Source organism: Recurvomyces mirabilis (genome assembly GCF_035927965.1).
Source record: "Recurvomyces mirabilis strain CCFEE 5264 chromosome Unknown scaffold_20, whole genome shotgun sequence".
Classification (NCBI taxonomy): domain Eukaryota; kingdom Fungi; phylum Ascomycota; class Dothideomycetes; order Mycosphaerellales; family Teratosphaeriaceae; genus Recurvomyces; species Recurvomyces mirabilis.
Genome location: NW_027041954.1, coordinates 79337 through 105659, shown reverse-complemented (window position 1 = coordinate 105659; position 26323 = coordinate 79337). Strand labels below are relative to the sequence as shown.

The window sequence follows — 26323 nt, the reverse complement described above, 5'->3', positions numbered from 1 at the left end:
CTAGGTCATGATGTGGGAAGAGTAGTCAGTCTTATTCTTTGGACCAGCAATATCGAGATGCTTTCACAGCTCCTCCTTCCTCTGCCACGACTCTCCGTCCTTCTCGTACTGTTGTATGCCCGTCGTCCCGAGGTCTTGCTCGGCACTCATGAGACTATACCGCCGGTGGCCTGTGGCGAGACTCATGGCGCGAGGGTTGACGGAACTCTTGCGGCGGATCTCTTGCTCTTCTTTGCGGATGTACTCCTCTGGTCGTTTGGACGAGGTGGCGAGCTGATAATAAGGTCAATACATATGCATCCCACAGAAGTACGAGCGAATTAAGGTCACGTACCTCGTCACGGAAGACTATAACGTTATGGTGCTCGCGGAAGTAGGTGTCGATGTCTTCTAGTGTGCGACCAGCCGTTTCGACGTACAGAAAAAAAACAATGGGAACGAAAGAAAGATTCAGGATCGTCCAAATGATCTGTAGGAAAGCACGTTAGTTCGCCAGCATAAAAGTCATGCTCTAGTAATGGAGCTTACGTAGAACTTCCACTGCAAGTTCTGGATACCAATCTGAGTGATCTCGACAACCATACTGCACCACGGAGTTAGCCTGTGACTCGAGGACGCACTCAAAGGGGATGTAGACTTGCAAGTTGAAGATCCACTTGGTTGCTGTACCTAACGCCGTGCCCTTCTGTCTCATTGCAAGACTGTTGATCTCCGCAGGCTATAGTTTTCATCAGTCACAGTTCAGCGCTGCAACTTTAAGACAGAGGATGCTTACATATAACCATGGTACACCTTGGAAGCCGATGCCGAAGAAGACGTAATACAAGAAGAAGAACGCCACACTTGCAGAGGCGATTTTGGTTCCTTTCTCCGTGGTTGGCCCATACAATTCCGAGTATCGAATTAAGATGGTGATGATAAGATAGCAGAATCCCTGGCCAGCGGCAGCGTACATGAGCATCTTTCGGCGACCCCAGCGCTCCACGTTAGGAATCCCGATAAGGGAGAAGAGCAGGTAGCTGACGCTGTTGCAGGCCGCCAACAGGCGAGCCGTCTTGTTGCTGAGATGGACGGACTCGATCAGAACTGTCGGCAAGTAGTATGAAGTGACGTTTATTCCACTTAGTTGTTGCATCGCTTGTGATCCCATACCAAGAAGGATGCGCCGCAAGGAGCAGTTACCACCTTCGCTGCCTTGCTTGCCGCGAATTAGGTCGCGAATTCGGACTTGGTGGGTCTTCTCATAGTCGGCAGCCCATTTGATCTCCTGGAATTCGGTCTGTACATATGGATCTTCGACCTCGGTGCCTTCGATATCGGCGAGGATCAGTTCTGCTTCTTCATGTCGATCCCTCCTGCAAGTGTAGTGAGAGTCGTCAGTCGATCTGGCTAGTGGTGTGAAGAAAAGGAAAGGGGTGAGCTTACGAGACAAGCCATCGAGGAGATTCAGGAAGCCAAGGTACTGTGGCATATAGAATGACAATAAAGATGAACTGGAACGCCAGAGGAATTCGCCAGGACACCGGACTGGGGACGTAACTGAAGCCAAAGGTGACCTGTAAAGCGCCTCTCGTCAGCTCACAGCAAAGGTGTGCGCGCATCTAGCTATCTTCGTACCCAGTTACTCAGACTAAAACCGGCAATGTTCAGAATGAGTTCGACGACGATAAGCTTGCCACGCCACGCCGCTTTGGATGTCTCGGCTTGCCATGCTGGTGCAGTCGCCGTATTGATTCCGTTACCAATGCCCGCGATGATACGTCCAACGATCATCTGGGCAACAGAGTAGGATGTGATTTGCAGGATGGCTCCAATAGACATGATCGTGGTCCCGATTAAAATTGTCTTCTTTCGCCCGAGCCTGAAAATCATCAGTTGGCAGTCGAAGGAGGTCTTATGCTTATGGTTGACGAACCAATCGCCGATGATGAAGGCTGCAATCGCACCGAAGAAGCATCCGATATCCTGTCGACTGCAATCAGCTTATGTCGCTTGTGGGCCAGGAGGCCCCGAACTGAACCTACATAGATCGCTGTGATAGTGCCCTGCAGGCTCGTGTTGCCGACAATGTTAAGCGTTTGGAGGAAGTCATCTGTTACAATGACGCCTCCGAACACTCCTTGATCTATCTCGATCGTCAGTCATCACTCCATCGTACTCAGCGGCGTCCAGGGTTGGCGAGCCTACCATAACCGAATAGAGTCATGTCGGTCGCACAGGCGACGGTGACCTGTGAGCACCCAGTCAGTCACGCCCGGCAGCTACGACTGCAAGTCTGCTCTTGAGGATTACCCAGAAGGTCAGCCATCCTCCTCGAAAGCCAAAGTAACGACTCTTCATCGTCGCCGTACTGTTGCGTCTACCAAGTGAGAAGAGTGTACTTGAACCAAGTCCTCAGCTATTGCAGCGTAAACCACAGCTCTTAAAGGTCGAGAGCGCAGCGGGAACACTTGCATGGAAGTAGCATCGAGGACGGTCGGGTTTAGTCACGATGTAGAGATCCCACATGGTCTGCCATATCTAAAACACTGTCGTGTGACGGAGATGAGTGCGGAGGATGCTGGCCAACGCGCCACGACGTCTCGTAAACAGATTACATGTGATGTGAGTGGCACCAATCCCGCGGCCGTTAGAGGGTTGTGCGGAGGCTGAAGTAGAGATCGACTTCGACGGTAAGACTCTCGGTGTATCATGACTACCGTGTCTGCTTTCAACTATAGCTGTACTGCTCGATTGCAAGCGATTGACATAGGAGGGCGGGCGACAATTGAGTAGACCATCATATCCACCAAGAGTCCCAGTTCGTCCATCGCTTTAAGGCGTGATATGGCGAAAGGACACAAGTCCAGACGGCCTGGCGCTTGAGGAAGCTTTGCGGGTGGAACAAGCCCTGCTACAAGATGTGGCCAAGATCGAGGGGAGGCTTGCGGGGTAGATGCATGATTCGGAGGTTGACATGGATGCAGATGCGGTAGCACGGCTGGCATTGCACCGCATATTGGTTCCCGGTGTGCTGCGGCCGTGGAGAGATGTTGCTGGTAGTCCAACTGCAAGCCATCTCAAGAGCTCGTTCTGCTCACGCAAGCGGCACGTCCTCAGAGATTGGCGAGATGCAGGTAGGCAGCCGAAGTACACGTCCGCAGGAATGTGTGACGAGATGTGAGCGTCATCCTTTCAAAATTTGTATAGGGTCTTCACAGACATGCTTCACACACCATCTTTATGATGGACTTGTTGCGGTGCTATGAAGTAGCTGTGAAGTCCACCAAATCTGTGCAACGCTCGGACCAAGGAGCGTACAGCGTCAATTCTTAGGGCTAGGACAGCAACTCTCCGGTCGATGGCCGTTTACCGTAAGCACCACAGCACAGTTCGACGGCGTTAACAATCAACGCTGTAATCTAAGGGCACGCAAGACAATGGTCTTCAGGTGACGACAGGACCGGATTTCGGATGCAGCGGCAATAAGAGGACATAAAACCCACCAAATGCATTTGAGCGAAAGGATAAGTAAACGATACAATCTCTTACTCCCAGCGCCCGTCCTTGCCACCCCATCAAGTCACGAATTCTTATTTGCGAAGATGACTTCAGCACAGAAAACCACCGTCAATGTCGTGTTCGGGGCGATGACTTTCGGCAAGCCAGGTGCGCACAGAATCGAGTCCCAACTTCACCACAGCCTGGAGACTAACGGTACGTCTAGGAGTCGAACAATCGAGAGTCCACGACCTGGACATAGCGAAAGGTATCCTTGATGCTTTCCAGAAGCACGGGCACAGCGAAATTGATACTGCGCGGGCATATGGTGAAGGATCGTCCGAGGAGATGCTTGGCGACCTTGACTGGCAGGGACGTGGCATTGTTATGGATACCAAGTATTATCCTACGGCAGGGAAATCGAGCCCGGCGTCTTGGGACCAAGCGCTACGTCACACGCCGGAAGGTCTTCGAGAGAACCTGATGAAGAGCTTGAAGGCTCTGAAGACGGACAAGGTCGATATGTGGTACCTTCATGGCCCCGACAGGACGACACCGTATGATGTGACTATGAAGGCAGTCAATGACTTGTACAAAGAAGGTCACTTCAAGAGATTGGGTATCTCGAACTATCAAGCCTGGGAAGTGGCTCAGATCTGCGAGATGTGCAAGGCCAATGGCTGGAAGTTGCCCGATGTCTACCAAGGCGTCTACAACGCTCTCCATCGATCAGTCGAACCCGAGCTCTTCCCATGTCTGCGGCACTATGGTATGGCGTTCTACAACTACAATCCATTAGCTGGTGGGTATCTCACGTCCCGCTATCACCGCGAAGACAAAGACAACGACATCGAAAGCGGATCACGATTCGATCCCAATAAGTGGCAAGGAAAAATGTACCGTGGACGCTACTGGAACACAAACTACTTCGATGCTCTTGACATCCTTCGTCCAGTCGCTAAGCACCACGGTCTCACGGAAGCGGAGTGTGCATTGAGGTGGATGACACACCACAGTATGCTGAAGAGAGAGAACGGCGATGCGATCATAATTGGTGCCAGTACGGTCTCACATATGGAGGAGAACATGGTGGATCTTGAGAAGGGTCCGCTGCCTGACGAAGTCGTCCAAGCTCTACAGAAGGGATGGGAGCTCTGCAGAGGGATCTCTATTAGATATTATCACTGATTTCGAGGCATTTCTGTTGTAGCCAAGATGCGCTTGAATTGCAAAACCAGACCACGATTACTCTCATATCGAACCTGGGAGAGTCGCTGTGTACTATTCAGCCTCGGAACATTGCATGGCGGCGGCCATGTCTCCCCTGCCAGGACTTTGGGCCGAGGTCGTGGTATTATACTGAGAACTTGATTTCTGGTTGCAAAGCAGGCCATCGGTATAACGGCGAGTCTTATGCTTGGCGGCCTAGTATAATTCACCTTCGGAATATGCAAATAGCAATTGTGCCGTAAGTGGGTCGTCGTTCTCCACTTGGGCGCGTGGCATGGGTGGGCTCTGCTGGTTGCACTACTGTATTTGAGCCACTTAGCTGTCCCAGCTCGACAACGTAGCGTTCCGTGATCGCGGCGACTGTCTCACGGTATGTGCCATCGTTGCATACATCAGGGCAGGGAAGAGGTCATGAATTGTCATACGTTTGAAGTCTGGATGGAATGGCTCAACGAGAACCAGCTGTAGGACACACGGACCAACTGACCGACTTTTTGCAACTTCGACTTTTCCCAGCTTCATCATGCCTGTTTAGGTTGAGTGTTTCTACTTCGAGTAGGCCCCCACAGATTGCATCCGCTTCTGCTACACGTTTCTTGCGTCAGTTCCGGGAGATCCACATGCAGAGTCACTCTAGAGTCCAGCACCGATTCTGCGCACACACTACAGCCAATTATGGTTTCGAGTTGCTACGCACGAGAAGTGTCTTGATGCTACTCGGACATTTGCAGACAATCTTATGTCCTGCTCACAGCAAACAGAGAAGCACATACTGGCCACACGAGGATGTTGTTTGAGCGGAGCACGCCCCAGCCCACTGAAGTCGTTGATAGCGGACTGCGAGCACACCAAGAGAGCAGTCACCGGACGTCCGCCACGCAGACAAGCATGGCCCTGGCACCATCCCGCACGCCACTAGTGAAAACCACAGCCGGGTACCTGGCGGCAGTCAAAGCTTCCATCTTCTATACAGCCGCGTGAAGGCAAAAGTTCGACTATTGCTTCAAGCTGCGTTCTCGTGGAGCCAGTACGAGTGCACGGAGACTTGGGCAGCTATAGCATCCGCGGCGCGAAGAGTTCACCGTGCTGTACACGGCGACGGCAATCGCCCAAGCCGCGAGAGTGTACAGACCGTGGAGGTATAAGTGTAACCATCTGATTTCCCTCAATTCTCTTCCCCTCCCATCCACTCATCTTCGCGACCAATCAGTCCTAAATTGGACGTCCCTCGCTTATACATTCGCTCGACACACTCGTTTGAACATGCGTTCCAACATGATCGTGGCTGCGGCCATTGCTCGCATGGCTGCTGCGGCACCAGCACCCCAGCAGTTCGATTTCGCTGCTGTCCTTGAGGCGCCCTCCCCATCAGCCACTGGTCCTCCTCTCACCGTCATCGCCAACGCTACCGCTGTCTTCAGTGTGGACACAGCATCTCTTGCCGCCTCCATCTCCTCCGATGTAACGAGTGCCGCCACGGCCAGCATTACCGGCGAGTCCGCCAGCGCTGCCTCAACCCAGGAGTCTGTCTCCGCCGTCGAGAAGCGAGGCTGGAGCTGGGGTACCGCCACCACTACCACGTCCTCCGTGCAGAAGACCAGCACCAGCAGCGTCAAGTCTAGCAGCAGCACGAGCAGTGTTAAGTCGTCCAGCTCGTCTACCGTTTCTTCTGCAATCCCAACGACCTCTTCCACCTCCACCACTCAGCAGCAGAGCAGCACCTTGACCTCTTCGTCGAGCACTGCTTGCCCTACCACCCCAGAGGCTGGTATGTAGGCTCTGCAAAAGTCTCGGCCCTAAATGACATCAAGCTAATGGTGTATAGGCACATACTGCGGTTTCATCAACCCAGAGGACCCTTGCGCTCCTCAGCCCGACGGCTATGGCCCAAAGGCGTCTCCTGACACCGTTGCTGCTTTCCAAGCCGACTCTGAGCTCCACAAGATGGCCCTGAACGCCGTCACCCCATCGACTTACGAGCGTGTCTTCGTCGACCTCAATGCATCGACCAGCGCCAACAGCTACCTCGCCTTCAAGACTCTGCAGAGCTATGACGTTGCTGGTTGCGCCAACTACTGCGACACCACCGACCTCTGCACGGCCTTCAACATCTACATTGAGCGTGACCCCAGCCTCAACCCAACCAAGAACGGAGATTCTTCCAACTCCACTGGCGAGTACTGCCCCAACCCATCCTCAATCACAAACTACAAGTGCTCCATCTGGGGATCGTCGATTGATGCCTCGTCCGCCACCAACGCTGGTGACTACCGTGAAGACTTTCAGGTCGTCATCGTTGGAAGCAACGGCTGTAAGTGCAACGATATGAACTGAGATGTTAGATATGAGATGGATGAAAACTGACATCAATCAGACGACAAAACAAACAACACCACCCCAGCCGCTCCCCCAGGCTACGACGCCCCCAGCAACTGCACAGGTGGCGCCATCAACTCTGGTGGCTCGTACTGGCTCGGCAGCAACTTCTTCCCCGGTCCCTTCAACCCTTCTGCCTGTGGCATCTACGCCAAAGCCCAGGGTGACTTGAACAAGCAGAGCGCCAAGGCTAAGGGTGCTAAGAGCTACACTCCCGTCAACATGTTCAACGCCTACACCATCCACAAGAACGGCGTTGCTCAGGGGACATACTGCACCATCTTCGATACCGTCCTCTCGCCAGCATACGGCAAGACTGGTTTCCGTGGCGGCTGGTCTGGCAACAACTTCCTTGGTGTCGCTCAGTCGTGGGCTTTCTCCTTGTCTGAGCAGGACAGTGGTACTTGGTAGACGATGGGTATGTATCATGAACGGGAGAGCTTTTGACATGATGGATGATGTAGATATGCATATAGAGGCTGGCATTTGGGTTAGATGATTAGCGACATAACTGGTGTATTGAAACCTCGTGAAATTGTTGCTCCGTCTTCTCGTTCGTTTCACGCGCCTTGACTACCTTTGCCATGTTCTTCCCTCGTTGGACGAAGAAGCGACATACGGTGTGCTGTAGCCTGCTATGAATTCATGCTGTCGACAGCTCGTACTGGGACTCGTGACATTCGTCTTGTCGCTTGGCCAGTGGCAGTCGCATTCCGAAGAGTGGCGTTCCGTGTCCCGACAGGACCTCGTCCCGTAATAGAACGGCTCTTCGGCACTTAGAACCTATGTCCCGACCTCCCCATCTTCTTCAAGTAAGTGAGCACGCGACCTCCTACCCAGTAGGGTTTCCTTTCGCGACGACGCTTCACGCTCAAAATCAAGACATTTTCCTGCATCACCATCCTCCACTTCTTACCTCACGTTTTCCATCTCATTGGCCTCGACGCCGTCTTGAAGCCATGGTGTCAGACGACATCCATGAACTTCCGTCGTGTCCGCATCCTTCACGATGATGTGCTCGAGGAAGATTCTTGGCTGGTTATGCGGTGTGGAAGAGTGGATGAGTCTGGCATATAAAGGACGCTGAAGCGCTGCTACGTTATGCCTTGGTGCTCTGCTATCCTCTCTTATCGTTCCCATCATGACGACCGCATTCTCCTCTTTGCCGATAGTCGATTTGTCGGTCTTGTCCGAAGCACATCCTTCCTCGAGCTCCTTAGAGCTTCTCAGTCAGAGACTGTACGATGTTTTCGCAACTACAGGCTTCGCCTATCTGGTCGGGACTCCCTTGTCCTCCACCCACGAGGATGTCTTCGGCCTTGCAGAGGACTTCTTCAAGCTGGCGGAAGCAGAGAAGCTGCGTTTAGCTAAGAAGACCTTCGTCAGCCAGAACAGCAATACCTACCGTGGCTACTTTCCCATCCAACCAGGACATCTAGATAACCTCAAGGAGGGTTTCGAGATTGGCCCGAGCACAACCACCCGTGATGATCATCCCAGTCGACACAAAAAGTTCAACCTAACCGAGGCTAATGTATGGCCTCCAAGCAGTTCCTTCGCTGAGAGAAGGCAGAAGCTCGAAAAGTTCCATACGGAACTGCAGACATTGTCAGCCACTCTACTATCCTTGCTCGCGGTCGCGCTCGGCAAGCCACCAGACCACTTCGCCTCATATCTGGTCGACTCGCTGTCAACCCTACGACTTCTCCACTATCCACCGCAGCAGAGTAGCACCGGGTTGTGCTGTACGCCCCACACCGACTCTGGCCTGTTGACTCTGCTACACCAGGACCCTACAGGCGGTTTGGAGGTCCAGAACGCCGATGGTGAATGGATCCCGGCGCCATACGTCCCAGGCTCCTTGGTCGTCAACATTGGCGATCTAATGGCGAAGGTTAGTGGTAGTAGGTTCGTTGCTACCATGCATCGTGTCCGATCTACCGCTTCTGCAGGCGGTGGTAGTGGTGGTGGGATAGGTCGCCTGAGCGTGCCGTTCTTCTTCGAGCCAGGAGAGAACTGTGTCGTTCGTGGTGTTGACGGCGGACAGAGCGTTATATATGGCGAGTACGTGAGGTATGTCTTTCAATTCTGTGTCGGCTTGGTTGAGCTTCATTCTACCGCCATTGCTAACGCGTCTCCCAGGAAGAAGATGGGGATCTGGGTAGAGTACCAAGACATGCCGGAGGACACTGTCAGTTACGAGACCGCCACAAGTGCAGCCATCGAGGCTTATTGAAGCCGTGTCCTTATGATGACCGATCTTGTCGGAGCCTCGAGGAGCATAATATAGCAAACACTAAAGAAAACTCTCTCTTTGATCGAAGAAATGCTTCCGGATATTTACAGTAATGCTAAGAGAGGAAAAGAGCACGCAATCTAGTCAGCCTCTATGACTGTCTAATCTATCTGTATGTTGGGGTAGGTCCCATCTATGCTCTTTCTATTCCTCTATCGCAATCTACTGTTACAATAGTGCTACACCCGTAACCGCCGTGATTGATGAACGCTCGCTTGATGCTGATGTGCCGATGCTGAGATGGGTTCGGAGATCGTTTACACGTACTTGCACATCATGGCAACCATGAGGTCGAACTGAACGATTGTTAGTAGCTGTTTGGGAGTAGAAGGGTCGTGGTAGTTGATGGTGAACTTACAAGACCGATGGCCTCCACGAAGGCAAAGCCAAGAATGGCGTAGGAGAAGAGCTGGCCACGGAGAGATGGGTTGCGGGCGACAGCGGTGAGGAGGGCAGCGAAGACGAGACCGATACCAATACCAGCCTGGGTAGTGTCAGAACAAAGCCATGCATATTCGAGCTTTTTGGGAACTTACACCACCGAGACCAATAGCAGCGGAGCCCATACCCATGTTCTGGGAGACCTGGACAAGGGCATTGGCCATCTCAGAGGAGTAGGCACGCTTGGCGTGTGCAGCAATGGGCGAGGTCTTTTGGAGCAGGTTGGAGGTGCGCTTCATGGTGTTGAAGGCGCTCGTCTGGCGGGTGGCCGCTGTACCACATTCATCAACATCTCTTCCTTTCTCATCATCAATAGCTCGCAGCCAGGAGCTTGAGCTTACCAGAGTAGGAGCGGGCGAACTTCTGGAGCTGCTGCGACTTCATCATCGGCGAGCGAGCGACCTTGACCGAGCTCTGAGTGGCCATCGTGGCCATCTTTGGCGCAGCCATGCGGAGGGAGGATGCCATTTCCAGGGAGGTGATGCTTCTAGTGATGAAGAAAATGGTACTGTGATGGAGAAGCTGATGAGCGGAGTTTGATGGAACTGTGTATAGCTGTGATAGAAGAGCTTCGACCTGTCACGGGAAGGAGTGTGGGACAAGAGCGAGGGCAGAGCAAAATCTTTCTTGAGAGACGCTTAAATCTCGGATTGCTGAAGAAGTGGTCCGCGCATGACCACCTGGGAAGGAGGCTGCAGGTGATTGGTACAAAGGTACTTACCCGGACCCCTGTATACAAACCATGACTTGTGGTGAGATAACGATGCAAAGACGGTGCGATGCCGGACCCACTCCGGTTTGAGGCGAAGGTGCGGATATATAACACAAGGAGTATCCGCTGTGCTGGCGAGATGAGTGTTCGCCGACGAGCTCCTCCGATCGCAAGTACATGCATTCGACCAATCCACGCACCGCAGAACAGTCATTTCTTCGCAGTCCTCGACTTTGCCATGTGCTTGGACGTCGTTGGGATTGGCAGTGTGTCAGGCAAAGGACCACCAGGCCTGTGCTGTTCCGATCCGAGGTCACCCGATAAAGGGTGCTCATTCGACTTAAAGCACCTCCATAGAGCTGCTGACTTCGCTTTCGCGTCGTACGTGTTTCTACACTCGCGACCGGCCTATTCATGATCGCCTGCGAGACATCACTAGTTCTTGGGTATTCGAGAAAGACACGCGAAACGCGAAAGCGCCACGATCCATGCGATCGGGAGTCGACGTGGGATGAGTGAAGTGGATCTCTTCCGCGTTGGCTCGCTCAGTCCGAAATTTGTTAGTCTGTGACGTCCGCTGCCGAATTTTCGTCTGGCGCGGCTTCGTCCCGACAAGCGGCAGTATCCGTTATCCGCAATTCATCCGGCGTGAACGGTGCGCTGTCTGGTGAGAGCCAACTCCTTTGCCGTGGATCGTGGTGAGGTGGTGGACTTTCTCCTGCCTCGTGCTAGACAGTGACCGTGTGTTTGCGTGCTTTTCAGCTTGCGGCCCCTTGCTCTCGGTCCAAGAAAATCGCCGGGAGGATTGGCATTATTCTCAGCTCTCTCCAGCGTCTACGACGATATTCGTCTGCACCGCAAGCATGGCTGCTCAATCGTGACAGTGGTCAGTCGCTTCGCAATGCCCATTAATCAACATGATGGTATGGATCATGAGGCACTTGGCTCCACTTGAGTCGGTAGCGTCCGCTTTTGATGGAGAAGGGCCCCATGCTTCAAGTGGTCCAGTCGTGGTCGGTTGACTTTCAAGTTGTGATCTCCCCCAGCAGTCCTTCCGACGCATGGCATACATTGACGCCAGGAAAGACCTGAGAGACAAGCATGGTGTCGAAGCACAAGTTCGAGCATTGGAGAGTTTGAGCTGCATGTCTACCCCGCTCACGTGACCATCTGGTCTTAACCTCGGGTACGTATTTCTGTCGCTGAGTCAGACACGACCTGCATTTGACTGGTGCAGCAAGAGCTCTGTGGTCACCAAAAGAGATAGCAATGGCACTCAAAGATCGTCGAGCGGGCAAGAGTTTATGAGAGTGGCAGACGATGACAGAACCCTTCAAGATTTGGATGTACCGTGTTCAAGCTTGCCTGATGTACCCGCCAACCAAGCCCTCTCAGTAATTATCTACGGCACCATTGCCGCACTGGACTAGGAATGGATGAGCCTCTGTATTAATAACCCACTCTGACAGATCAATAACACTCGGATCGCTGAACAGTAGATAGAGATACTTCAGCACCTCAGCAAAGAAGAACCTATCCAAGACCGTTAGCTCCTCGTTTCAACAGAAGAGTCTTTCTGAGTCTAAACTTACGAATCAAGATTATTGCTCATACTCCCCCCAAAGGGCATGTTAACATTGTTCACTGTAGCAAACGCAATCGGATTCCTTGCCGTCTCATTGATCGCCTGGAAAACCTGCCATCCGTACTCCGCCCACCTAGCATCGCCCGTGATACGATGAGCATAGAACAAACTCTCCGTCGGCTCAGGGCGCGAAGACCAGTTCTCATCACCCTCGGGGATGAAGTAGCCGTACTTAGCCGCCCATTTGCGAGCAGGTGAATCGTTGTCACGGAGAGGGTCGTAAGCGAGGTTCGAGGAATTGTACCATTGCCATTCGATTGGGCCTAGGCCGGTCAACGTGGTGTTGTAGGTTTGGTGGCAGCCGTCTGTGACTGCTATGCCGAGATCGAGGAGTTCGGGCATGTCGAGTAACTTGGCGCCGAGGAGGAAGTTGCCGCCGGCGAAGCAAGAGAAGTCGTCCTGAGTGTATGCGATCGTGCCATTGACGTCTAGCTCGGACAGGAAGGTCAAGTCATCGAAGCCGTACGGGTGGAGGGCGATATATTTGATTGTCGAGTCGACGGCCTGCAGCCAGAAATCCTTGTATTGGGTTGTGGTGGGTGTTTGCTGGTACTGATATGTCTTGATCAGGTACTCGAGCATACTGTCCACACCCGCTTCCCAGCCACCATCAAATGTCAGCATGTTGCCGGTGTCGATGTCGAATTGAGTCCCGATCAAGCCTGGGAAACTTGGTGCTGGGGAGGGGTTGACGAGGTAGCTTTCTGCTCTCTCGCTGAGTTGGCGATAGCTTTGGTTGCCACTGATATCAGAGAGACGAAACCAGTCGAGAATGAAAGTCCCCGTCGACGCGGTATTGGTCGAGTTGTAAGTCACGTTCGTGGCTGCCACAGTGTAGGTACCAAAAACCGGCTCGTTGGACGTGAAGTTGACATTGCTCGAAGCCAATCCAGTAGGCGTATCGAAGCCATAAGCAATCTTGTTTCCCAGCGACTGTGCCTGGGTGAGCAGCGCCTCGATCTGATCAGCTGGGTAATCATTGTAGAATTGTCCACTCTTCAGCAGATCGTATGCCGAGACCAGACCGCCCAAATACCGAATGTTAACATCGAAGATCTCCACAGGCCCATAGGTTGTGGTGGTAAAGTCAATGGTCTGGATGAAAGCGAGCTGCTGCGCCACGACGTCGGTCAAATTCATGATGATAGCTGTATCAATTGCGTCCACGATCGTAACTCCCCATCCGAACCAGTTGTCCACACCAGAAGCATTGAGAGGCTGCAGCTCATCTTTGCCGAAGGCGTACTTCACATAGGCATTCCAGCCATCGAGATAAGCATCCTTGATCGCATTCGCACGATCGGCGTTCCCACCTTGGCCAGACGGGAAGTCGTATTGGATCTTCTTGCAAGCTGGTAGGGTAGCGTTGCCTGTTGAGCCAGGCCCAGAAGGCTTGGTGGAGTTGGGATAGGATGTCGGAATGCTCACGGACGAGTAGCCTGGTGGTGAAGTGTATGTGTATGCCGGTACGCTCGACAGCGATGTAGTGACTGGTGGTGTGTAGTAGTGCGGTGAGATTGGTCCATAGCTCTCCGTCACAAAAGGTGGATTAGGCCACCATGTCACGGATGACCATGATTGAGGAGGATACGTCTTGGTTGGTCCTTCGTGCTCGCTGGTCGCATTTGCCAGTACAGTCAGCAGCGTGGCTGTTGCCAATGTTCGTGCCATGATCATCTCAACAAAATAGAGCGAGACTGGGGAGGTGTGAAACAATTGAGGCTACCTAGAGGAAGATGGGACCTACGTGATCTTATTTGACCTGATCAATCCTTACCTTCACAACGCAGACGTGGAGCCGATACCACCATTCTACAGATCATCAACGTTACAATCGCAACCTGGCAGCATAGTGCATCCCATGCTCCACAGTCTCCGCAGGTCGAATGACTATTAAGCAAACAATCGACCTTATGTTGACGTTGTGCTGCAGCTCCCCCTCACACTCATCAAGGCACAATCTCACTAGTCAGGTACCCTCCACACCTGAGTGGACAATCTTCAAAGCTTCGTCGAGGTTATTATCAGACCAAAGCCAAGATGGTAAGAAGATCGACATCCCCTTGCATATTCAATACTTCCTTCCGCATGCGGGGTCAGAGATGGGTTCGTGGAGGTGCGGCAGAGGCGTGCCGAGCAACATGTCCCCCTATCTGCAGACGAGGGCATCGATGTACCGTACAACCTGTCCGAATGGCATAACTTGCTGAGAGCATATCATAATCATCTGTACTTTCGATCACTAAACGGAGGGGTATCAATCACAATGCCACAAACAGCAGAACACCAACACAAGCGGCCGTTACGAGAACCTCATCACACATTCCATCATACAGCCCCCACACCACCATCCTGAGCAGCCACGTATCAAATGTCCTTCTTCCAAATCTCCCCCGACGTCTCACTCCCCGGCGTCAGAATCTCCGTCCCACCCTCACTCTCCCCCGGAGTCTCCGCGTCCTGAACCTCCCACTCACTGCTGCCACTCCCCGTTCCCGTCCTCCTCCGTCCCCTCTCCCTCATCTGCTGATGCAACGTCCGACTCACACTATCCATATCCGCCTTCCCCACATCCTGCTCAGCGGCCGTGCGACCAGCAACACCACCAGACTTCTTGCTACTGTCGATAGGGCTGAACCCGAAACCTTTCTTCCCAAATTGTATGGCATCTGAGCTGTTGGTGCGCGAGCGGGTATGGTTAGGTGATCCCGGCCGTGAGGCAAAAATCCCAATGGAGTTGAGATTGTGGAAAGAGTCGTTATGCGGCAGATCAGTCCTAATTCTCCGCACCGACGACGACGCCGGAGGTGAAGCAGTAAGGTGCGCAACATCCATCTCCTCCGCTCCACTCTCACTCCTATGCCTTCCCTCTGTAGGCGTCCTCGGCCTCTCCACAGGCTCCGCCTCGTCCTCAGAAATGATCCGTCGTTTGTCGAAATCCGGAAACAACTCAGGACCAAGCTCATTGATAATGTCATTGATCTGGTTCTGCAGACTCTCCCTCCTCTCGCGGAGCTTGACAAGAGTATTCTTTGACGTAGGACTAATAGACAACATCAAGGGACGGAGCGACTTGAAAATATCCATGCCTATTTCTCCGAAGCGGAGGGCGCCGAAGCAGATGAAGGGGAAGGAGATGGTGACTGTGGTGAACATGAGCCAGAGGGGTACCCAGTCTGGACTTCGGCCGCCGATGCGGTTGGTATGGGTCCAGATTGTGGCGACAATGGCATAGAAGATGTCTAGTGTTGGTGCCAAGGCGAGGGAGACGAGGATTTTCCAGGTAGCCATCACATCTCGTGCGCGGACTTTGACGGTAGAGGCGGCTAGGGCTTCTTTGGCTTTGATGGTTGAGATGGTCTTGCCCGCGATGAAGACAGGAGCGAAGAGGATGGTTCCTGGTAGGACGACTACGCTCAGCACCACGAGTTTGCTAACGCGGTAGATCAGTGTCCCAATGACTTTCCACCATGAGAGTTTGGCGTAAGAGAGTTGATGGTCTCTCACGCCAATCCGGAAAAGAGTCCTATTGTAATCCAGAACCTGTTTGCGTAAGCTCACGATCCGAGGGTCGTCTTTGTACGTCGTATATCCTTTTATGAGTCGACGATTCAGCTCGACCACAGATGGGAGAGGAAGGCGTTTGCCTTTGGGATTGTAGAGACGTCGTACCGCTTGAATCATCATCAGAGTATCGTAGTCGGGTGCCAGAGTTGTGACGGCCGTGAGTCTATCATAGACCATCTCTAGAACCTTACTAGTGGCGCCTCTTCGATCACCAGATGAGTACTGCTCGACTAGTTCGGGATTGATGGTTATTGGCGAGCCGAATTCGACCACAGCGCGCGAGCGGAACTTGTGGGCGTGGAAGTAATTCATTCCTACTGGTACTATCGTGACACCGCAGTCTGGTTCTTTGGCTAGGGCACCGAGGGCCATGATTGCCAGACCAGCTTTCAAGGGCAAGAGCTCGGTTCGGTCGTGGCTTCCGCCTTCTGGAAAGATACCGATACAGTCGCCATTGTGAATAGCTGTGAAGACTGCTTCGTAGACTTTGCCCTGGTCGATATGTGGTGCAACCTCGTAGCTCGTGCCCTCGAACTCCTCGCCAGACTTCTCCGACTCGCTGCCTTTGGGCAAGTGTCCATTGCCTTCCCCAATATCTTGACCAGTAAGCTGCTTCGTAGCCACATCGCCCTTGAACGGCTTCTTTACTCGCAGCTCGGTTGGTCCCAGAATCTCCTGTATCTCAGCACTGGCAGCGGCGTTGTTCACGCTCGGCAAGACCAACGTCCCGCCCTTCTCAAAGATCTTGCTATCCGTAAAGTCTACCCCACCGCCTCTGATCAAGGTCGGATCGTTGTCCGCATCAGCCAGATATATCTTCCCGGGAGCAGGCTTCTTGCTATCCAGCGCCCTACCCACGGGTACAGCTCCCACCAGGCTAGCTGCACGCCCAATGAAAGCCCTCCTCATACTCTTCTCCGCTGTCAAGATTGATATCCGACGCTTGGCATCCTGCCTCACTGTTCGCATCAGGATCAGTGGATCGATGAATTGGTTGGCATGAGGCGCGGCGACGAAGATAATAGGCCCCGTCTTGGGTATGCGCCATGTGCTTCGCGGGTGGATCTCGCGGAAGAAGAGGTCGACGACTATGTTGAAGACCCAGAGGAAGACATCGTAGACGACGGCGTTGCCGGCACGCTTTCCAGCTCGTTTTGTTCGTGTCCTCTTCCTGCCATCGTCGGTGGAGTGGTTGGTGGTGTCTGCCATGGTGGGTGCGAAGCAGCGAGATCGACTCGGGATTATGTTGCGGTGGTGGTGGGGTTCATTGATGCTGTGTTGTGGTGAAGAGGAGTACAGTGCCTTCCACTTTCTGATTACGGAAGTGATACATGTGGGAAGTGAATGCTGTGGTTAGTCCATCTCAGTCTGCTGAGTCGTATGAAAGCTTGTGAGTTCAACAACAATAAATATGTTTCTTGGTCATGCACGAGCTGGCGACAAAGGTGGGGTTCTGGGGAAGGTCACTTTGTCAATTTGTGACGCCACATCACATAGGCCTTCTTTCTTCTCTTCACCAACCGTATACATGTTACACTCTTATCCTCGGGCCGAAATGGCGCAGAACGTCTTTCGACCTATCTACCCAGCTGGTCTGCAGCTGAACGAAAGCTGTTGTTCGTACCCCACCGTGGCTCCGCACAAGGCATTCGTGTCAAACTGCCTTCGAGTAGTCTGGTGGCGGCGGCAGTGATATTGCTGTGATATGGAGTTGAGTTCTGGTTGCAAGCCCAGGTGGTCTCATTCGCCGTGAGCTTCAAGCGGCTTCCATACTATAAGCGAAAAGTAGGACGTCGGCTATCACTTGCGAAGGATTACTGTGAATGTGTCATGTTAAGACTCATGCCCAACCCCTTGAGTGCTAAGTACATAGTCGCCCGTCGGAGCATCGCGCCCAATGTCCATCAAAACCAACGTTGCGATCGAAGATGTGTTTCCCAAGCATCGCCGCTGTGCTCGGGCTACGAGTCAACGACAGCTGCGCAGACACTGACGAGAAGACTTTGCCTCTGCCATCACAGATGCCCACGACTCCACTCACTAAGAGCCAGATTCCGACATCACCACCCACTCCTGTGTTTAGCAGTTATACAGATCCTGACCACGTTGCCGCGACTCTGGACATCCTTTCGCATCGCACAAAGCAGAAGCCGTTCAGATTTTTCGACCTACCCCGTGAGCTGCGCGTACAGATATACGAGTATATCTATCACGACTCCCAGATATTCGGTTTCAACGAGCCACTATTGGGACAGACGTGGAAATCATCAATGGAGCACATGAAGGTAAAGCACAAGAGGGCGGTCTACGCGATCATCCTCTATTCTGTCACTTGTCGTTTCCGGCACGAGTACCTATGCGTGTGGGCCGAGCAGCATACGCACGACATGAAACTGGACCTCGACTTCTGGCGCCGAATCAGGAACAAGGATAAAGCGCCGGCCGATTTCTCCATGGCCACACCATGGAAAGGCCACCAACTCGTTGGCGCGAAAACACTCGCTGAAGCTCTCTGGACTCAACTTAGTGCGCATCTGCAGAAAATTGAGTTGAGGTATGGCGTAGCTCGACGAATCCGTCACGTCGTAGTCCATGCCAACAGCGCCCAGAACTGGGAACACCTGGCCGATGCACAACAACCCCATCACATGGTCGGCCAGCTAGCGATCCAGAAAGCTTTGCGGCATATGCAGCGTCTGGACCATTCGCTCGCCCATGGGAATTTGGTCGTGGAGCTCGTGGTGCTGGCGACGAACTATCGTCAGCGTCCCACTGGACCGTTTATATGGTGGCCTGCAAGGCGTAGAGCAGTCTTCCGCCAAGCTCATGGCTTAGGCGTGGATGGAGCTAGGTTGCGTGCTGAGCAGGACTGGGTGCTTGTATTGGACGTTGTGGAGCAGAAGACCTTTCGTGCTGCGCCGGGTACTGGTGGTGTTAATCCAGCGGGCACCTGGGAGTGGGAGGTCTCTGGTGCCGAGCGGGAAGGAGTCGTATAACGCAATGGCTCTTTATTTCAGCTGTGGAAGCTGAGAGGAGCAGTCGGCTATCAGCACATATCTTGAACAGGTTGCCCACCACAATTCTTCTGGTACAATGCTCATTTTCGTCCTTGGTTGTGCATATTTTGCATCTCAGATCGAAGCGTAACAGCCTTTCGATGAGTGTATCATCAGGCAGCACATAAAACATGTGGTGTTCAGGCAGTAGATATTAATTCAGGCAACAACATTTGCATTTACTGCCTTCCACCAATCCTGCCCACTTTGGCACACTGCATGTTATTGACATCTTCACACTCAGACCACAGATTCAAGGACCATGGTCAGAGAACATCCGAACATGACGGCCGCATCAGGAGAAGAATACCTGGGGAGGGCTTCGCCCACCTTGCTAGGCATTCCACGCGAGCTGCGACTCGAGATCTTTGACCACCTGCGACTTCAAGATCATAATCACACGCTCGTGAATTTCAGTCAGCAATCGTGGTCAGAAGACAACGGAAAGGCTCAACCCCCAACCAACTTGTCTATATCCTGGAACAGCCTCCTACGCACCTGTCGAATGCTTCACGCCAAGGTAATTAATCACGTCACTACCGAGTCCACCAACTTGCAATCTGGCCACCACACGGCCGAGCTGGAACTGGTCAGCGGAACCAGGCGCCTTCATCGCGTGATTCTTCGCCGTCTTCCGTGTCCGCCATCACAGATTCGAGAGGTCCGGGTGCATATGAATGCTCGAGGGATTAGAGGGATCAGCACGCTAGGCGATGGAGATTTCTGCCCGGTCGTGAACCAGATGCTCCACACCCTGCGCAGACTCCTGCAGGACGGGCCGCTGCTCAACGACAATCGGCCTTTGGCGATGCGCATGCCCGTTCGCGATTTGATTGTGGTATATGACCTCGGCAACAAGCTAATGCAGGCTGACTAGGACAAAGTCAGAGCTCATCGCGAAAGTGCCAAGCCCAGACAGGTGTTCCTGGGGGATGGACATATCGGAGGTTATTATGAGGTGATAAGCTTTGCAAAGTCGCTGGTAAACACCGGCGTGCTCTCGGGATATCTGGAGAGGGTCGTCGTGTGCAACAAATTCTTTGACGAGGAGGTTATTGTCGTTCCGTCAGTGACTGAGGGGTACTGTATCCCTGACTATTGGGAGCATGCTGGATTCTGGTGGAAAAAGCCAGAAAAATGTCCAATCTAGCGCGTTGGCGTGTGTGGTAGGAGCCGCTGTAAGGTGTCGTGGCGAGTCGTGGATTCGGAGCGACAAGGCGATGACACTGTATGTTATCCGCAGCCATATCATCATGATCATGCTTCCGTGCATCAAGCACGAAATCCTGCTGGAGCCGGTGTGTCTCCATTTGTCGCCATCCAGGCCTTCGAAGCCATCGGCGTTGCTATCCCGATCATATCCATAGAACTCACGCAGCCCACTTAGCAGCCCCATTAGGTATCAGCTTCCCAAACACCCCCACCGCCTTCTCCATCCCCTCGATCCTCGCCTGTCTCACAGCCCCATGCTCCTTGATCGTCGTATCAATCCTCTCCCTCCCATCTCCAAACACGACCGTGTAATCCTCCAACACCTTTCCCGCTTCCACTTTCTCGAGCGCAGTGAGTTTACACCACTCCCCCACCACCACACCCCTCCCGATCAACACTTTAACTCCCACTTCCGTCCCCATACCCACACTCTTCGCCTCGACCACCGCACCGGTCTCGATAGTGACAAACTCCCCCACCTCAACATCCCCACCACCGTCACCGTCACTTTTACTTGTGCCGACTACAGCATTCTCATAAACAATGCTGCCCTTTCCAATACTAACACTACCGCCTTCAGCTCTGATCCTGGCATAAGGATGCAGTACCACGTTCTCGCCAATCGTGACAGGATATGTACCGGTAACCTGCGCTTTTTCTGATATAATGGCTGTCGAATAAATCTTGCAAGGAGGCTTTGCGGCGGGTAGGAGTTCCGACTTGGTCCGCTTGGGCGCTGTGGGAGCTGGAGTAGTCATGGTGGCATTATAAAGAGCGCATTGGAATGGGTAGAGGGATGGTTGGTAAGGAAGCCGACCATTGAAAAGTGGGGTTCTTGACGCGCTAGTACACGACATCACGTGTCGCACATGACCATGGCAGCTCTGGACGGAGACTCGGAGGAATGGTGAGCACTGCCAAAGGTATCTGTACGTCAATACGCTAGATTGATAGTATAAAGCCAAGGGTACGCCACCAGCGCCACGCTGTCAACAATCGTCCCAACCAGAATTCGTGCTCGCGCCTGTCAGCCTTTCACTCAGCATGTCAAGGCATACCACTGCTTCACCGAGGTGTCACCCGACAATACAAAGGTCAGCATGACACTCCTTGCCCGGTGCCCGCCACCAGCTCACCCGTGCTTGGGTTGCTCATCTTCCCACGAGCGGCAGCGAGAGTCCAACACCCTCTACACCGCCGGCCCCGAAATCCTCACCTCCTCATTAACCAAATCCGGAAAAGTCGTCTGAAAACTAGTGCCCAGCGACCAATTCCTCAAATTCCTCAAATGCTGCTCAAACTCACTCGTCAGCTGCCCTTGCTCACTTCCCAACTGCACAAGCACCGTCTTCGACTCCGACGACGCCGACCAGTTCAGACTCAATGTCGTCGTGAACGGCACGAAGAAATCGTCAAATTTCTTCTGCGCCGGGCCGGAAAGTTGCTTGCGCATGTACGGCCTAAAGAAAGTGTCAGTGAGATATTCAACTACGCCGTTATTTTCGACCTCATTCGTCTCGTCCACGACAGCAGTAGCAGTAGTGGTGATTGGCGAAAGAGCTAGTGGCGACACATCATCACCGAACAATTCCGCGAAATCAATCTCTTCCTCCTCTTCTGGTGTCGTGGCTGCTGCTGCTGTTTCCGTAATTGCATGCGACGAAGACGACGAGGACGACGATTCTACTAACCAAGGCAGATGGTCGACCCAATGTGGATGCTGGCGCTCAAGTTGCTCCACAACGGGTCGACACCATTCCGGCATCCGTTCGTAGCAATCCGAGCAAGGGCAGATGAACCAGCGGAGGACCAGGAACATGATGTATAGGACGGCAACTTTCTCAGGTAGCGCGGAGATGTCCGGGAACTTCGAAAGAATGTCGATTAGCAGATTTGAGACAGGGTGGGAGCTGCTTTTCTTGCTTGGGTCGTGGAGAGCGGCGAAGGAGGGATACTCTGGACCAAGTGCTTCTAGTTTTGTCTTGCCGCTTTGCAGGAGTTGTCGCCGGGTCGCAATGAAGTCACTTAGTAGCGAGTCCAGAGGTGATGCCGGAGGCATGTTGGCCGGAAGCCTGGCGTAGAGCGGTGGCGAATTCTGCGGAGAGGCCTTGCTGTCCATGATATAGTTGAGACCCAATCGCTCGCCATTGCCGGACTGCTGCAGTAGCGCTGTTGGAGAAGGAAGTTGGTTATCGTAATGCGCGCCATTGCCATGCGAGGGATACTGGGAACCTTGCTGGCTATTCACTGCACTCACACTAGGACTCCACTGCCCATGTCTCGCCGAAGAGTCCGGCCGCGATGCCTGACTGACGGGACTACCGTGCGTCGTAGCATAACTTGGTGATCGCAACGCCGGATGAACATGGTCTGCATATCCAGGATACTGTCCTTGTTGCTGATGGGCAGCGGCTGCCGATGCCGGGTGTGGAGGGAGCGGAGCTTGCTGTGCTGTGACAGCGGCCAACTCTGCTCCGTCTGGATTTAGCCAAACCGGATCGATAAGATCATCGATCGTGAACGTACCATTCAAGCTTGCAATCGGACCTGCTTGTCCGCCATGCTGTTGTTGTAAGGCGGCTGCTGCGGCAGATGTGCCTGCTAGTTGTGCGACACCGGCTAATCTTCGTCGCAAGTCTTCGCACTCTCGCAGCGCGTTATCTCGTTCTGAAAGTGCGCGTTGTAGTTCTTGGAAAGGTTGCTGCGATTCTAGTTCGCGAATGCGCTGTTCGAGATTCTGGATGGTGTTGCGTGTTCGTTCTCTTATCGCGCGTTGTGCTTCGCGGTCGTTCGCGCGCTTCTTCGACAGCTGTTCAGGCGTAAGATTAGCGACTCCCCTGCTGCCAGGCGCACCACTCGTCTTTCGCTTCTTGTTAGATGTCGCTTCCTGCTGTTGCTGTAAGGATGGGAGCTGCTCCGACAAAGCAGCAGCGGCTGTGGCTTGAGGAGAGTGTGTTGGATAGGCAGAGCCATGCGAGGGATAGACGCTGGGATGAGACGTAGCCATGGCGGCGGCGGGCTTGCTGGAGCGTGAGAGAGCGAGGCGACGGATGAGGGCAGAATACTCGTGAGGGGGAGTCGACTAAGTTTTCATGAGTCGTCGTGGTTGCCCTGACTCATTCTGTGAGCAGCGGCAAGCTGGCAAGCGGGGCCGACAAGCCAATCACGTTTACCGAGATGGAGAAGGTGCAAGCCATGATTCATGGGCAACCGCAAGTGAGTGAATGGATAAAGGTCAGCTTCATGGTGACCTACTGAGAGAGTTTCGACTTCTACAAATCAATCCTAAGGCTTTGCAGACCAAAAGACAAGCTACTAGCACGTCACCTCTGAGGGTAAAGTAATGTCGCTTTTGGAGCTTGTATGCTTGCATGTTGCAGAGCAAGATGGCAGCCTTTGACATTTAGATGCAGCGTCACGATCGGTTTCCATTGAGAAGGACACTGCGGGTCTGTGCTAAACTACTACCGCCTTTATCAGCCATCACAGCCAATTTGGCCACGACTATACTACGCCCCTTCCCACTACCAGCCAGTGAACCGCGCATCCATTCACTCCGCAGCATATTCGATGCACTTGATCTTGTCGAGCAACATCCACGCTCTGAAACTTAGATCTTTGCCCTGCAAACCTGTGGTCAACGTCTCCCTCCTCATGCCCCAGCCCACCACTGCCTTCATCTGCAACTCCGAAAACAGCGCCATCTCTCTCTCTCCCACAGCCAGACCGAGTATGCGACCCAGAAGCTCTTGCGGCAAGTGGCACACACTGCTCATGTCACGGAAAGCAGTCCCGCCTTGTTTATTCATACGGTCCTCCTGGTAATGCAAGTACTCTGCACCGGAGGCGATCCGTATGGCCAGGCCAGAGAGTTTCTCCGTCACAGTGTCAGAGTCAGCGCCGTGGCTGAAGGCGTCCTTGCGATGGGCTTTGAATACCCGCTTTGGCGTGGTGGGCGTATTGGTAACATCAGTAAGCGCAACCTCCGGACTGCCAAGTGTCCCAGCATAAGAGTTCCTTTGAGCTTTCGCAGGATCGATAGACAGCTGGACTGCTTGTCCACCCATACTTGTTTTGATCGGGGCCACAGGGCTCAGGATGCGGATCGTAAGTGGCTTGACCTTGTCTGTTGAGCAGATGAACAACTTCGGTCCGGTGTAGATCACGCAAGTGGTAGGAGCTGCCATGCGTAGACAGCGGGAAACACGGAGTAGTCGCAGAGCCGCATGCCATAGATCAGCGCTCTTTGCCTCGTCGTGCGCGATCATCTGGCGCTGGATGCGCTTGCGCCAGCTGTCGAGCTCAGTGAGACCTTGCTCATCATCTCCAGCAGAAACCGTCGACTTTAGGCTGACGCGTCGGCTGCCTGGTGCTGCACGAGGTAGCCTCCGCTCTGCGGGAACGCCGTTGCCTTGACTGACCGACACTGGAGAAGTCTCGACTGGGATAGACCCAGGGAGCGTGCTACGATCGTCTAAGACCGTCTGCTTCCGTACCGACTCTGTCTTGATGAGGAGTGAAAGACCATCCTTGGTGAGGGTGGCGTCATTACCTAACCAGTCAATACCATGAGCCTTGCTATCCTGCCGGTAAGCCTCAATGCTACAATCGGCCATGGCGGCATTAAGCTCACTGACCAGCTGGACAGGGTAATAGTGATCCTCGATGACATAGGAGAGCCACAGTGCGCCTGCATCGCTAAGGCTACATGCCTTCAGAGAGATGAACGGGATCGATCTCAGTCCACGGCGTCTTGTCAGTGTGCGCCCATCTGAGATCGTGTGCCGTAGTCGTCCAGTGTCGCCATTGACTTCGAGTGAGAGGCTGCCGGACCGTGTGCGGCTGTCGTCACCAGTGGTGGAGTGCAGTGACTGCACGTCGCTCTCACCAATGGCACGAATAGGATCAACTTGTGGCTCGCGAACATGGACCATTGCAAGGACTTCCATAGCCCGACGACCTAGGCCAGGATTGCCGCTTAGGTCAAGTCTTCTTAGCTTCTGGCAGTCCGCGAAAGAGCGCAAGAACGTCTCCCATTCGCCAGCTTGCTGATCACTCTCAACAGTGATTGCATTATGCGCAAGTACGATACTCTTGATGTCAAATTTCGCGTTGCGTATGACAGGGGCGAAGCGAGCGAGGCCCGTCGTGGTCAGATCGTTGGCAGTAAGGTCAACATCTTCCAGAGCCAGAGAAGCGTCTGCAGTGCCTTTGCCGAGTGCCGCTTCAAGCCCGTCACACAGCACACTCAACCCATTGTCTCCGAGCTCCTTGCCAGGCACCTTCAAGTCGATGTGGTGCGTTACCGATGTGTCAGAATCAGGGCCGTCTACGCTGCTGATGCTCTTCCTTGCTGCTCTCTCTGCCGCCCGCTTCACCGCATCTGCCTCGCCGTCCAATTGCTTCGCGATGAATTGACCGAGACTTACCCCTGTGTTCTTCTTCTTCGAATAATCGAATTTGTTAGACTTGGGCATATTTGCGGCCTCGTCTCCGTATATATCCTCGTCGATCGAGGCTGGTACGTACTCAAGGTCGAGCTCGCTTCCGCTGTTCGTGTCGCCACCAGTGATGGAGGGTGCGCGGCTTGAGGCGACTTTGGTCGGGTAATGCGAGAGACCTTGTGCACTACCTCGGAAGTAACGCTTGAGGTTTCTGAAGAGGTGCGATGATTTTTTCATCGTGGAAAAGGGAGGAAAGAATGTGTATGTGAGCTGTGCTTTGTTTGTGTTGGGGACCACGTTGTCAGTGTTTGAGGAAGGTGGGATCTGCAGCGGGTAGCAGCGTACGAACGAGGAAGGAACGAATTCGGTTACCACGCTCGGGTCGTGGTTGCCTGAAGAGCAGAGAAAAAGGGGACGGAACGGAAAGGAGAGACTCTGGTATGCATGTGATCGCGTGAAGTGAATGCAATGTAAGGACGGTACGTTGCAGCTCGGTGGAGTTATTATATGTGAAGTGCAGCAAACAAGTCCCTACGAGCGGACTCAAAGGAGGAGAAGGAGAGTACTCTGTGACGACCTACATGATGACAATAAGCCAGATCTCGTGGCCTGTATTGCGGCAAAGGGCCATATTATGCTGATCTACTTCCTCCTGTTGCCTTGCGCGTCTGCCCTTATTGCTTGTCGACCACGCGCTGTGTATGAGCTGAAAGGGAAGGGAGGTCCGGTGTACGGGCAGCAAATCCTCTGCTCGAGCTCGGACACAACCAGTCTGTTTGCGCGCCGCCCCTTGATCTCCTTTACGTGAATGAACCGCTTCCTGGGTGTACGGGCAGATGCTTTGCACGGCTCGACATTTGCGTG

General features: G+C 53.4%; 11 protein-coding genes across 11 annotated transcripts; 4 read left to right on the top strand and 7 right to left on the bottom strand.

The window, feature by feature from the left end:
* Positions 1 to 63: 63 nt before the first annotated feature.
* Positions 64 to 1821, bottom strand: LTS14_007294 (uncharacterized protein; the record flags this gene model as incomplete). The annotated part of the gene is made up of 7 exons (XM_064839986.1): positions 64 to 273; positions 335 to 469; positions 529 to 583; positions 621 to 718; positions 776 to 1355; positions 1426 to 1556; positions 1618 to 1821. The coding sequence occupies 7 exons, from the start codon at positions 1819 to 1821 to the stop codon at positions 64 to 66; spliced, it is 1413 nt and encodes a 470-aa protein (XP_064692307.1).
* A 1763-nt stretch (positions 1822 to 3584) lies between these two features.
* LTS14_007293 (uncharacterized protein) lies at positions 3585 to 4668 on the top strand (the record flags this gene model as incomplete). The annotated part of the gene is made up of 2 exons (XM_064839985.1): positions 3585 to 3648; positions 3707 to 4668. 2 exons carry the CDS (start codon positions 3585 to 3587, stop codon positions 4666 to 4668), a joined length of 1026 nt encoding a protein of 341 aa, XP_064692306.1.
* Positions 4669 to 5973: 1305 nt separating this feature from the next.
* LTS14_007292 (uncharacterized protein) lies at positions 5974 to 7497 on the top strand (the record flags this gene model as incomplete). Its single annotated transcript, XM_064839984.1, has 3 exons — positions 5974 to 6478; positions 6536 to 7021; positions 7085 to 7497. The coding sequence occupies 3 exons, from the start codon at positions 5974 to 5976 to the stop codon at positions 7495 to 7497; spliced, it is 1404 nt and encodes a 467-aa protein (XP_064692305.1).
* A 730-nt stretch (positions 7498 to 8227) lies between these two features.
* On the top strand, positions 8228 to 9322 carry LTS14_007291 (uncharacterized protein; the record flags this gene model as incomplete). The annotated part of the gene is made up of 2 exons (XM_064839983.1): positions 8228 to 9159; positions 9229 to 9322. The coding sequence occupies 2 exons, from the start codon at positions 8228 to 8230 to the stop codon at positions 9320 to 9322; spliced, it is 1026 nt and encodes a 341-aa protein (XP_064692304.1).
* Positions 9323 to 9639: 317 nt separating this feature from the next.
* On the bottom strand, positions 9640 to 10249 carry ATP9 (ATPase complex subunit 9; the record flags this gene model as incomplete). Its single annotated transcript, XM_064839982.1, has 4 exons — positions 9640 to 9678; positions 9741 to 9866; positions 9919 to 10094; positions 10165 to 10249. 4 exons carry the CDS (start codon positions 10247 to 10249, stop codon positions 9640 to 9642), a joined length of 426 nt encoding a protein of 141 aa, XP_064692303.1.
* Positions 10250 to 11926: 1677 nt separating this feature from the next.
* On the bottom strand, positions 11927 to 13851 carry LTS14_007289 (uncharacterized protein; the record flags this gene model as incomplete). The annotated part of the gene is made up of 2 exons (XM_064839981.1): positions 11927 to 12068; positions 12128 to 13851. The coding sequence occupies 2 exons, from the start codon at positions 13849 to 13851 to the stop codon at positions 11927 to 11929; spliced, it is 1866 nt and encodes a 621-aa protein (XP_064692302.1).
* A 696-nt stretch (positions 13852 to 14547) lies between these two features.
* SCT1 (Glycerol-3-phosphate/dihydroxyacetone phosphate acyltransferase) lies at positions 14548 to 16956 on the bottom strand (the record flags this gene model as incomplete). The annotated part of the gene is made up of 1 exon (XM_064839980.1): positions 14548 to 16956. The coding sequence occupies one exon, from the start codon at positions 16954 to 16956 to the stop codon at positions 14548 to 14550; it is 2409 nt and encodes an 802-aa protein (XP_064692301.1).
* Positions 16957 to 17675: 719 nt separating this feature from the next.
* On the top strand, positions 17676 to 18743 carry LTS14_007287 (uncharacterized protein; the record flags this gene model as incomplete). The annotated part of the gene is made up of 1 exon (XM_064839979.1): positions 17676 to 18743. One exon carries the CDS (start codon positions 17676 to 17678, stop codon positions 18741 to 18743), a length of 1068 nt encoding a protein of 355 aa, XP_064692300.1.
* A 1126-nt stretch (positions 18744 to 19869) lies between these two features.
* LTS14_007286 (uncharacterized protein) lies at positions 19870 to 20773 on the bottom strand (the record flags this gene model as incomplete). Its single annotated transcript, XM_064839978.1, has 2 exons — positions 19870 to 20149; positions 20178 to 20773. 2 exons carry the CDS (start codon positions 20771 to 20773, stop codon positions 19870 to 19872), a joined length of 876 nt encoding a protein of 291 aa, XP_064692299.1.
* Positions 20774 to 21204: 431 nt separating this feature from the next.
* LTS14_007285 (uncharacterized protein) lies at positions 21205 to 23022 on the bottom strand (the record flags this gene model as incomplete). The annotated part of the gene is made up of 1 exon (XM_064839977.1): positions 21205 to 23022. The coding sequence occupies one exon, from the start codon at positions 23020 to 23022 to the stop codon at positions 21205 to 21207; it is 1818 nt and encodes a 605-aa protein (XP_064692298.1).
* Positions 23023 to 23566: 544 nt separating this feature from the next.
* Positions 23567 to 25696, bottom strand: LTS14_007284 (uncharacterized protein; the record flags this gene model as incomplete). The annotated part of the gene is made up of 1 exon (XM_064839976.1): positions 23567 to 25696. One exon carries the CDS (start codon positions 25694 to 25696, stop codon positions 23567 to 23569), a length of 2130 nt encoding a protein of 709 aa, XP_064692297.1.
* Between the last annotated feature and the right edge of the window lie 627 nt (positions 25697 to 26323).